We start from the raw sequence: 12,568 nt of genomic DNA on the forward strand, positions 1-12,568 counted from the left end.
AACACAAATGACGTCAACACAAATAACGTCATTTTACGCGTAGGCCTATCGCGACCAATGTGATTGTGTCCGTAATAAGGAGGACAACTTATTCAGTTTTTAAGTTTCATTTATTAGGTAAAGCCCTGTGAGCCATTCGGCTCTTGAATCGGGTGCAACCGCAACAAACATTTCACATTTTTTGTGAAACAATTAACAATTATGGCTCATTAAGCTGGTTTGTAATCAACAGCGAAACGTCGTACTCGAGTTGTCAATGTTGTTGTGGGTTTACTCTCCAGCGCACCCATCCGATGAAATCTTCATTTGAAGCTTTCGTGACTGCAGGAATCCATACTCTTTGGTTCTTTCGGTAAAGTACTCTTGCTGATACTCTACCTGTACTATGTACTTCCAAAAAAAATCAGCAGACTACCTGCTGGATATCCTCACTTTTTCGAAGAACAAATGTGACCTAAGGTCTCATTTACCAGCTTCACATTCCCTATTGCCGTACAAATACTGGAGGAAGGGCCTTTGCTGTTGATGCCCCCAGGGTCTGGAACGCTATCGCCAATAAACTGCAATTCTAGATTTGAAGCTTTCGCGACTGCAAGGATTCATACTCTTAGATTTTTTCGGTAAAAAAATAAATAATGAAAAGTAATTTTTTTTTATTATTTCTTTTATTTTCATTATTTCTTTTTACCTACGTGACTTTACCGAAAAAACCTAAGAGAATAAACTGCAACTTGAGTCACTACCTGTGAGATCTTCACTCAAAACTGCTCTAGAGGAGCTGTACACCCCTAGCTGCCACTGCTATGGGGCCGTCCATAAATGACGTCACGCACCTAGGAGGAGGGGGGGGGGTCAGACATTTGTGACGATGTGTGACGAGGGGGAGGGGGTTTGAGAAATGTGACGTCACATCAAAATGCGCAACTTTAAATAAATATAGACAACACGTTCTACTTAATTACATATACTTTTAATAAATGTTTTCTCCTGCAACATCAGAGTGCAGCGCCACATTAAATACACACTAAAATGACAATAGTTTAAAGCGATTTGAAGCATGTTTTATTTTCACAATGGAAATGTTTTTGGGGGGGGGGGGGCAGAGCTTTGTGACGTCATATTTGAGGGGGGTCTGACTCTTTGTGACGCCGTGTGACGAGAGGGGGGTCAAAAATCGTCCAAAATCGCGTGACGTCATTTATGGACGGCCCCAATGCAGAGTGGCCTGAAATCAAATGCATAGCGCTGGATTACCGCTGCAAAGTATGATCTTGTTGTTTTTATTATAGTGTGCTGATCTTTAAAGGTGCATTGCAAATTTTTGATACTCATGCTGTTATGGAGTGACTCATGCTGCCAGCTATGGCTACACAGTTTGGTCGTACATGTTATGGATATCGTTTATTGTTCAAATTAAATCACAGTTCCTATGATCACTGTTACATTGTTTTTATAGCTTTATGTTGGTGATTTCGAAAACGTATGGTTTAGCCATGTTTGTTTGTTGAAGTGCAGAGCCTGATAACTTTCATCTAAATTGTCTTATGGTTGTTATTGTTTGACTTGCATCCCACTGGGATTTTTGCACACAGCGTTGGAATACGGAGCTTTTTCTGGAAGACTTTTCTGTTTTTTCCTGGATGTTTCTGTTGCGTGTAGTCACTTTCAGATGTTCTTCGTTCATGTTTTTGTTTGTTGCGGTTGCACACGAGTCAAGAGTCGCATGACTCACAGGGTTATACCGAATGAAACTGAAAAAAAAATTGGCACGTTTTGTTTACACGACAAATCTCACCAATCGGCTGTGTCGGGTGGTGGCGGGTTTAACGACACATTTAAGTGATTTAACTCCCCCTACCTTTTTTTATGAATAAATGACGTCACGCACAAGAGACACACAAGTCACGGCACGGAGGGAAGGGACCCATGAACGCGGTAATGCGTCATGTAATTGTGTGCGGCGTGACGTCATTCTCCAGAACATGCCTTGCATGTGACGTCACCAGGCGGGCGTGGCTTATTGCCTTTTGACGTCACTCCCGGCTGGGCACGCGAGGCGGAATTGGTACGAAGCGCCGGCAGCAGCGCACGAGCATCGCGATTGATTTAACGATCGATTATTTATTTGCAGACTCGTTTGTACTGTTTTATCTCCGCGCGATATGTTAACTGTTAATCGATGTGACCGAATCTTTAACAAAAATCGATTCGTATGCGATTATGATTAACGATCGATTTTTCCGGATCGTTTGGATTGTGTTGAACCTCCTTTGCCAGTAGCAAAATATGATAATTGTTTTTTTACCCTTTTATCTGGCAACAAAACTGACACCTTTTTTTTACAAGGAGTCATGTTTGCATTGACCACAATACCTGCGGTCCGAATGCAAACAAAAAAAAACAACTCTGATAATATTCTTAGGTTTTTTCGGTAAAGTCACGTAGGTAAAACATCAAAATTAATAAAAATAAAATAAAAATCACGACGTTTCGGAGGCAACACAAGTCTCCGTCATCAGGTGGGACCGTCACAGCCGGATTAGCTGCATCAAGTGAGGCAATGATTCAAGATGTAATCCCTTAAAAGCAAGTTGAGGGGGAGGAGAGGGGGGGGCTCATCAGAATGTGGTAGCCAATGAATGGAACGTATCGGGAGGGAGGGGGGCGGCACTCAAAGACTGCACGGAGTGCCACGTACAACGCATCGGGAGGGAGAGGGGGGGCGGGGCCAAAAGAATGCACGACGGCGTGGACGCGGTTGCTGCTGCAAACGCCAACGCATTGGACAGAGGGGGAGGGGAGGCCTGATACACATGATAGAAGAAGAACGAAAATGCCCATGTTTATACCAATGCTGGCTGAACAATGAAGAGAGTACTGTTAAACACTGGGGATGTTAACACTCGGTAAAGTAAAGTAAAATAGTGCCTGTCAGATAAGATGGTCCAAAAAAGTGTAATTAAGTCTTTTTTGCGTGGTTGATAACATCTTTCCAATGATTACTAAGTTTGTACCCATCATCACCGTTGAAATTATGTCTGTGTTTGTATATTTGTATGGCTTCGTGTACAAACCTTTGATGGTAGCCGGGAGGTTTGCAGAGAACCTTGGTCTCGGAAAAGACAATTTCATGAGAGCCCACCGAGTTATAGCAATGATTGGCAACGGCCGAAGAATCAGTTCTGCCGTGTTTCAGATCTGACTTGTGCTCGCGGACACGATCAGAAACATGACGTTTCGTTTCTCCAATGTAGCAATCACCACAAATGCAACTCAATTTGTAGACTCCAGGATACTGTAAGTCAGGAACGACATCCTTCACAGATGGAATCAGATCACGGATTTTATGCACTGTACTGAATCGGACTTGGATCTTATGTTTGTTTAGAATTTTGGAGATCTTTTTGGTCACGCCTGCTATGTATGGTAACGTGATAGTTTTGGTCGGAGTTTCATGTGGCTGTTTCTGTGTGGTGGGAGAGACAGCTTGGCAGATAGTACGGTCAGAGTATCCATTCATCCTGAGGGCCCGATGTACATGTCTTAATTCACCGGTCAGGTGGTGTTGGTCAGAAATGCCATGGGCTCTGTGGTATAGCGTTTTGATGAGAGAATTCTTTTGAGATGGGTGGTGGGAATCCGGTTTCAAGTAGGAATCTGTGTGGGTGGCTTTCCTGTAGACAGAATGTCCCAAGGATCCGTCAGGCCTCCTCTCAAACAGAATATCCAAGAATGGTAGTTTACCGTCTTTCTCCACTTCCATGGTGAATCTGATGGATGGGTGTCTAGAATTGATGTGGTCCAAGAAGTGGTTCAATGCTGGGAGGCCATGTGGCCAGATGACAAAAGTGTCATCCACATACCTCTTCCACAGGGAAGGACGCAGGGTGGATGTCTGGATGGCGTCTGATTCAAACTTTTCCATGAACATGTTGGCTATAACTGGTGACAAGGGGGAGCCCATAGGGGTACCCTCATTCTGTTTGTAGAAGGTGCCATTCCAGGTAAAATAGGTGTTGGTGAGGCAATGCTTAACCAGCGCAGGTGCATCAGAATTCAATCCATGTTGGACTAAGTCCTCAATTATTGTTAGGGTGTCCGGTACTGGGACTTTGGTAAACAAAGATACTACATCAAAGCTGACTAGGATGTCATCAGTAGATAGTACCATGTCCTTAACCATAGAGACTAATTGGGTTGAGTTTACTGCCGAAGAGGTCTTTCCTGTGAAGGGGAGCAGAGTATCTGATAGAAAACGGGCTGATAATGTATGCACTGTCCTTGAAATTGATTGGTCCACACCCGAGACAGCTTTTCTTAGAGCCTAGTCTCACATGGTGTTGGACCAGATGACGTCGCCGACCGTGCTAATCGAAGGTGCGGGCGGAAGGACAACAAACTAAACGCAACAACAAGCAGTTCTAAATAAATTCGTTTTCTAGATTTAAAAGCGAATAGCTCCAGTGGTCTCATAATATCAGAAAATTTATACTGGAGAAATCCGATGAGCTTTAAATCTTGTTTTCACACATGTCCAGTAGTTTCACAGATGTCCAATATCGGAAGGGAGAGCGTTCCAGACGGCCGCGGAAGCGCATCCGAAAGCGCGCGATGCGGTGTTTCTGGACAGCTTCAATTGATGAGTGAATCGAAGAAAAAAATCGATTCGTATACGATCTGTTGCATGCATTCTTTGGGGCGTAACAATAGAATGTGATCGATTATGATTAACGATCGATCAACCATTGAATGGCAGATCATCCGCGACTGCGAGGTTCCGTCTATTGGTCTGAACGACCCACACCCATAGTTGTCTGGGTATTCACGGCACCACGGTGCCATTCTCGCAGGGAAAAGCTGCTGCCGTGGTTGCCGATGGACATCACTCGGCTTGTGATCCAGTGGGCCGTCAATTCCATTCAATTGAAATAATGGTGCAATTTTTTAAAATAAATAAAATGCTCTACCCCAAGCAGGTCGCGTGTGGCGGTGGGTACGCTCACCTCCTACCCTTCCACTTTGACAAGATCAGTATCTTATTCTTGGTTCTTTCAGTAAAGTCACGTAGAAGATAAATAATAAAAATAAAACAAAATTCTCACGTTTCGATTGCAACACAAGCAATCATCATCAGGTGTGAAAACCACAGCAAGACTTTTTTTTTTCAAAATTTGATAATTTTATTGCTTAATTTTTATTATTTGATGATTTCCCTTCTACGTGACTTTACCGAAAGAACCAAAGAGTATGGATTCCTGCAGTCTCGAAAGCTTCAAATCAAGATTGGAAGAGTCAAAGTGGAAGAGTAGACCAAATACCCTCTTGTAGTAGAGTTCGCTTTGGTGGATACCCCTTGAGCAAACATTTTAATGATAGGGGCTGCACTTTTACCATTATCACTGTAGCCAGGGTGGCAGAGGACCTCCTCGCGATCCAGGGACGACTCTTTTAAGTTATAACCACATTGAGGCGCTTAAGTCTATGACCATATCACCCGGATCGCGCCAGATCTCGGAAGCTACGCGTGTCTGAGCCATCAGAGGCTCAATATACTGTATACGTACACATTTTGTTGTGATGCAGTGGCTATGACCCAAGTCACTCTTGAGTTCTCCTTTGGCAAAACAAATACACGTTACGAGTGCTGAAGGTGATGGATTTAATTTACACCAGTAGCCACGCAAGACGCTTTATTTTATTCCTATGGTTATAGTACTATTTAGTACCATACTTTTCACCACAAGATTTCCGGTGTAAAAAAAAAAGACTTTTTTGTCAATCGGTTCACACCTAGTTATAAAGTTTGTTTGTACCTGTGTTTTTTTTTCTGTGCAAAACTGCCGAAAGTCCGGAAGTTTGACTTGGTCATGGAATCGGGGCTGATGTCTGTGTGTGCAGATAAAGGCCGGGTCTTGACATTTGACCAGACTGGTGGATGAGGCTCTATGACTTCAGAACATCAAGCAGATCAGCCAAGTCATGGTGACCCATTTATATCTTCCCACCCCACTCCAATTTTATCCAGACTGTTATCGGTGTAATTTCATGAAATGAATCCATGTGGCACGATTACCTGCTTCGTGGTTATAAATATGCATAGCCGATTTCAAAACAACCTTAATTGTCACAATCTCGCAGATAAGTGTAACCCTTAGTTAGAGTATTATTTGGGTCTTTCGGTAAAGCCACGTAGATAGAAAATAATAAAAAAGATATAAAAATATCACGACGTTTCGATCGCAACACAAGCAATCGTTATCAGGCGAAAAAATATAGCGGAAGAGCTGCTGAGGCAGAGAATGGCCCACAGAAACAGACATCACAGAATTACTTCTGCAATCCCAATAGGGGGCAGCACTTTTCCACCATCTCTGGTGAAGTGAGGTTCAACGGACGACGGTCAAAGCAATATTTGTAATTTTCAAAAGCTGGAATTTGGCGAAATTAAGTGCAAAACTATTTATTTGTGATTGTTTTTTGCGTGAAGTCATTAATACCTTGTCTGAGACTTGAGATCCCAGTCGAATCGCTTTGAGATAATATTCTATTTCTTTTAAAGACTCGCAGACCTGGCATCACTTGGGCTCTGCCACAGAGCTGGCAAGCGCGAGAAAGAAACGAGTTCGTGTTGGTGGCCGAGACATCGCTGTCTTCCACCACAAGGGACAGTTTTACGCCCTGGACTGGCGCTGCTATCGTGGGTCCCTTTGCTACGTTCGTGTGCACTGTGCAGCCAATGGGGTCATCGTCACTGATGTTGGGGAGGCTAAATTAGTTGTATCTGTATTTCTAGGGCTTATATTAGATATATATATTACAACCACAATTTACAACACTTGAAAAGTAAATCTTGACTTAAAAGTTTTCGTGACTGCAGGGATACATATTCTATGGGTCTTTCGGTAAAGCCACGTAGATAGAAAAATTATAAAAATATCACGACGTTTCGATCGCAACACAAGCAATCGTCTTCAGGTGAGAGAAGACGATTGCTTGTGTTGCGATCGAAACGTCGTGATATTTTTTATATTTTTCTATCTACGTGGCTTTACCGAAAGACCCATGAGAATACTTGAAAAGTAGCTATTAGGCACGATTGACCTTATATGGTTATAAATACTGTATGCATAAGAATAAGGTGGTCCAACGTTTTCAAAACAACCTTAATTTGACAAGCAGGATGTTATGGATTAATCTGCTTCCAAAACCATTGGCTTCATACAAGATTTCATATATTTTTGGAAATTGAACAAATTTAAACTGTGACAAGGACAATACTTAAAATGAAATTTAAGGTATGGTGCTAATCACTTGATTTCTTTTCCAGATGCAGGAGGACCTTTGCACCAGGGAGACATTGAGGTGAGAACGTCAAGTTGTGACATCAGGTTATACACGGCTCCAACTCAGGCAGCAGGTGTACTACACAATTTAAGAGTCAAAATGCAGGTTAATCGTAAGAGATGTGGAGGAAAATAGGGTAGTTAAAATTGTATGAATAGGCTACAGGTGGAAAGTGGAAAGCGTCGGAGTGAAAATAAATTATTCATGAGAGGTTTTTGGGTTAGATTGCGCAGATTGTGAGATCTAACCCAAAAACCTCTTATGGATAACATTTGGTCGTGAAAGCTATGCATTAAACTAAAAACTACAAGATCTTAGCCCTTTCCCATTCAGAGACGTATGCAAGTTTCAGGGTGGGTCCTGTTCACCTCTGAATCTCGGAACGCGCAAGCGGCTCAAGAGTTAATTTTAGAGGCATATCACTGTTGTTTTAAAATACATTTTACCCACCGCAGAGAATTGAAGCGACATGACCGCACTCTGATAGCTGGCGCCAAACTGTGCCACATGCCCTCCCACATGACCTTATGGGAGCCTCAGTACCGATAAAGTTATATCTTAGTTTTTCTTCCGGTTTCGTTTTCATGATATACACATACGTCATCGAAACGGGAAAGGGTTAAGAGCTAGAATGACATTCAGAAAGGTCACTCGTAGGCAGAATAAACTTTTTTTTTACCAAGATGTGTTTATCTACAGGAGCTTCCGGATGGTACGGCTTGCCTTATCTGTCCCTGGCACGGCTACCGCATTGGGCTGGCATCTGGCGAGGGATTCTATAGGCCCGCAAATCCCACGGGTTCGGCGCCCACCAGCGACTGGTGCTCAAAGGGCGTACGTCAGCGCATGCACCATGTGGAGGTGCGGCCCGACGAGAGCGTACACGTGGCTCTCTCCGACCTCAAGTCACCCCGCGAGTCCGACCGATATGCTTCCCGCAAACCGAAGAAAGCAACATTCAAATAATGTGGAGATATATTTGAAACGACGAAACTGCTTTGATCAATTTTCTATCAAAGTGGGCGTTTGAGTCGAGACAATCATGCTCAACCTCTGTGCAAAAGTTGATAAAAGGTTTAGACATACATTTTTTATATTTGTAAATTAATGATGGAAAAAAGTCAGGGTTGCACTGCCTGAAAGGAAATGGACTTAAGGATTTTACATAAGCAATTGCATTTATTAGGCGCTTAAATCCCAGGACATCTCAAAGCATCGTACAAAGCGCAAAACCACGAAAATACAAAGGATAAAGTGGGCATAGTTAAAAATCTAAATATATATTTACATCCATTGTCAATCTGTTGTAGAATGCCTCCCCACAACATGTTGCGGGTTGTTTGACCGTACTTTATCACGCTGATCACTGGGGCCAAGGCGACACTGACTGGGAATCAAACTCAGGTTGCTGGGTTTACAGCTCAATGCCCTAACCACTGCAACCATCAATCCATCCCCACAGCTCAAACATTTTCTGTATGTACTGTATATTGCTAGGTTTATCATGTACAAATTGTTGCCTGCATATGGACCGAAACGGCACTTGAATTTCTTTCAATACTGGCAATTTATAAATGCATTACAATGTCACTTTAACTGTATGACATTTAAACAGTATAATGCTAAACATGTTCATGACAAGTGGACATTCACGGGCATGATTAAGTTTCACGCTTAACTATATCAGTAATAATTTTTTGTTAGATATGTGTTAGAACAAGTGAAATAACATCATATTTTTTGGAATGAACATATGAAGGTAAATAGTTCATGGTGACCATTGCCATTTACCTGTGGTAAAACGAGCAGAGAACCAGTGGCATAGCATTATTCAGGGCAATTCAGATTACAATAGCACACGTGAGCCGACACACAGTACGAATATGATGCATTGCTCAAGTGTTTATTGCTCATCTTGACATGCATGTTGAGCCCCAAATTTTTTGTTCACTGCAGGCAAGATGCCAAGCGAGACACACAAGTGACAAATGCGAATTTTTGTATGCAAAAGAGTCTTGATATTTTGACATTCCCACTCATAAAAATGGACTGGAGCTTTAGAAACAATCGAACAGTGTGCTGTGGTGATCCTTAGGAAAATTTGTTGTTTGAACAAAAGTTGGTTTTGGTAAAATGTTAATGGGTTTACTGGAGGTTGATTCCATCAAAAACATTGTTTTACAAAAATAACACTTTCTATCGGTCAGCTACAATACAGGTTTTCTAATAAGAAAATTTATTTTTACCTAAAAAACCTTGTTACAGCTTTCACCTAGGAAGAGCATACCTTTGTATAGTATGAGCTTATATGCAGAACACATACTTATTTACAAATTTGCAGCCTAGGACATGGTTTTAATGTATGGATCATGATGCACTGTGGAAAACCCATGAACCCACCTGCATCGTAAGACAAAGCAGCAACCTCAGTCCTATATACAATCACTACGAACTCCACAGTTACAAGTCAAAGAAAACAGGCCCAAGTGCAAGGATGAAACTGGGACAAACTCAACACCAACAGGAGTTGACTTTTACTTGTTCCTTTTCAGAAAACTGAAATACAGTCGTGCGAAACCTTAGCGATTACCCAACCAGTGTAAAATGGGTAAGATGTATGGTTTGTCAATGTCAAGTGATTTGGCTTCATAACGTTGATCGTAAAAGTCACGGCTCTCTCATGTGTTTCTGGGTTACACTGCGTGCTATTTGGCACGATGTCTGAAGTTTCACCTCACATGCTGGGAGCTTCATTTTGCTCCATGTGGTGCGAAACGTCCAACATCGTGTTGAACACATAGGTATCAGCGAGCTGTACAGGACAACTGCGAAAAACCTACGGAGGGTTGTATATCAAAAACATTTACAGCTCAAGTGTTTGGGAACCCACTAGAGGGTCGGGAGGATCTTGAGAAAATGCTGTGTGACTTTTAAATCCCAAACATTCCTGTAAAGAAAATCCAGAGGCATTCTAGTGAGCACCTCTCCTTCAACACACACATATCCCAGTGGACCTCCGAAAAAATTAAACACCACTTCTTTAGAGTTGATTCAACTGCATCATTGTGTGGGCATTTGGGACCACTCAAAGCCGCCGTGGTGCACTCATCATCAGCCAACTCCGGGCCCTGCGGTTCATCGTTATTTACAATCGGAAGTGACTCTGCGAGCGCTACTTTGTCTTTTTACCCTTCCCGACCCTGCTACTCGCTCCAGCCCTGCTGCTTGCCCTGCTGCTTGCCCCGGCCTTGCTGCTTGCCCCGGCCTTGCTGGGGGAGCTCGTTTCCTTGGATGCTTTTTTCGCTGGCTTCTTCTTTTGCTGTGGATCGACGTGAGAGTAAACGAGCATGATCACAGTGAGAATTGCTTTGTTACTTCAAAATGTACAATATCTTACATATGTTAGCATTAATGTGTAAATATACAGCCCGTTTGTCAAACCACTGCTAGATAAGCGCTTTTGCACACCGTGCAGGTCATGTACAATACTTCACCAAGCTGGTCAGTGTGGGTTGATGAAGGCGGGGAGCACAGATGGGGGGAGTATGGAATGGCTTTTTCTGTCCTGACCACCACATAGTCCCACATCCTATAACAACCTATTCTGAATGGTAGTCACCCATCCAAATAATATCCCAGGCTCAACTCGATGTAGCTTCTGAGATCTGTTAAGATCGGGCGAATTGCAAACGATTTGGCAATTCGCCTGGATACTATTCTTAAATGTTAATATTTAAGTTCGCTATGTTTTATCGTAGCATGTCTTCACATGTTTTTTCTTGCTCCTCTGCACGTTTGGATTTTAGCTGTTGTCATCAAGATTAACATGCTGCTTCAATGGGCACCCACCTAAAGTAGCTGTGATTGAAATTTTATAACGAAGCATTTGAGAAAACAACTGACTGAACATAAGCCAAAAACTGCCCGCAGGCCAGCGTGACCTTGTTAAAGCGGGGGGTATACAAAGTCAGGGGGGCAAACAACACAGTTAATGTTAAAATACTTTAAACAAATATTAAATGCTAAACAGAATAAATAAAACCGTTGAATGAATAAAAATACCATATGCTTCTGTCCATGCATTATGCTTTAGCTGTCACACCCTTGGATATACGGAGAGTGTGCGCGATGCCTATCACTTATATGTACCAATTGTAACGTCTTGTCTAGGCCCCTCAAACTACTGCAGACAATTTGTTTATCAAATGAAGCTCACAACTAATAATAAAGGGGTGTGAGCCAGGGCTCGGACCCCTCCAGTCCCGCCAACGTCACTAAGGCTACTGCAGTCACGGTAGGGGGCGCCACGGTGGTGACGTGTTAACTCCCTTGCCTGGTATACAGGAGCTTATGTGTTCGATCCTGACCCTGACACCTGTATCTTTGGAGTTTGCATGTTCTCCCTATGGTCACATGGATTTTTCTCCGGGTCCTCTGGGTTTTCTCTCCACATTTAGAACATGTGTTTTGAGTATTTGGCCTACTATACATTTCCATATGATGAGCCGCTTCATTGAGCTATGATTTGTGGTTATGTCGCTTCTGAAAAAGAGCTATATAGCTTCGTGGGCCTTACCCGGTAAAATAAACATAGTTTTAGTTTAGTTTATAGTTTAGTAAATGCCCCCCCCTCCCACCTTAATCATGGCGTCGGCGGAAATGTCCATGTCATCCTCGTGCTCGCTGGCCGAATCCGGCACAGCTGCAGCTCCATCGCCCTCTGCTCCGTCGAATCCTTCTCCCTCCTCGTTCGATCCACCCCCTCCAGGGCCTCGCCGCCCCTTCTTGGGGCCCACGGCCAGCGAGTACGGCGTGAGGTGCGATTCTTTGTTGTAGGCCCGAGTAAACGCCGCCTTGACCTGCGAGCCCACACACACGTGGGTGATATTGGAGATGTTGGCCGAGCGCCAGTGTACAGCCCTTGCTAGGTCTATGGAGTATAACTAAAATAAAAATATATGGGTCACTGCTGCATACCTCTCCCCACTGTTTGTCACTCTACTCCCTGCCAAGCACTCTCCACTCCACAAACCAAGACTTTTTATAGACAATCTGCATATACAGCACTGTCATTGAGAACTAATAAAAAATAACATTCCATGCAGGTAAATAACATGAAAAACTTTTAATTATTGGGCAGTCAGCTTGATGCAATGATTTATCCATTAAAAACGTATTCAAGAGGAATGCATCAACCGTGCATGTGAGATTACTTAATATACAC

At 42.9% G+C, this 12,568-nt stretch overlaps 2 protein-coding genes across 6 annotated transcripts in view; one reads left to right on the top strand and one right to left on the bottom strand.

Moving 5' to 3' along the window:
- Positions 1 to 1,897: 1,897 nt before the first annotated feature.
- On the top strand, positions 1,898 to 12,527 carry LOC144722647 (Rieske domain-containing protein-like). The gene is made up of 5 exons (XM_078600915.1): positions 1,898 to 2,065; positions 5,899 to 5,982; positions 6,560 to 6,697; positions 7,328 to 7,362; positions 8,044 to 12,527. The coding sequence occupies exons 2-5, from the start codon at positions 5,946 to 5,948 to the stop codon at positions 8,308 to 8,310; spliced, it is 477 nt and encodes a 158-aa protein (XP_078457041.1). The 5' UTR covers positions 1,898 to 2,065; positions 5,899 to 5,945; the 3' UTR covers positions 8,311 to 12,527.
- Positions 8,504 to 12,568, bottom strand: part of RFC1 (replication factor C subunit 1) — a 38,292-nt gene continuing 34,227 nt past the window's right edge. For all 5 annotated transcript variants that reach the window (XM_078600912.1, XM_078600913.1, XM_078600910.1 and 2 more), the window contains 2 exons: positions 11,982 to 12,203; positions 8,504 to 10,663 (listed from right to left, as the gene is read on the bottom strand). In XM_078600912.1, coding sequence (XP_078457038.1) covers positions 10,517 to 10,663; positions 11,982 to 12,203 — 369 coding nt within the window. In that variant the 3' untranslated portion in view covers positions 8,504 to 10,516. The remainder of the gene's footprint in view (positions 10,664 to 11,981; positions 12,204 to 12,568) is intronic.

This window comes from Lampetra planeri, chromosome 15 (assembly GCF_965212315.1).
Source record: "Lampetra planeri chromosome 15, kcLamPlan1.2.h2, whole genome shotgun sequence".
Classification (NCBI taxonomy): domain Eukaryota; kingdom Metazoa; phylum Chordata; class Hyperoartia; order Petromyzontiformes; family Petromyzontidae; genus Lampetra; species Lampetra planeri.

Coding starts and splice junctions, on each gene's coding strand:
- LOC144722647 (XM_078600915.1), top strand. CDS start 5,946: ATGACTTCAGAACATCAAGCAGATCAGCCAAGTCATG. Junction 6,698..7,327: donor CCTGGACTGGCGCTGCTATC/GTGGGTCCCTTT, acceptor TTTCTTTTCCAG/ATGCAGGAGGACCTTTGCAC. Junction 7,363..8,043: donor TGCACCAGGGAGACATTGAG/GTGAGAACGTCA, acceptor GTTTATCTACAG/GAGCTTCCGGATGGTACGGC.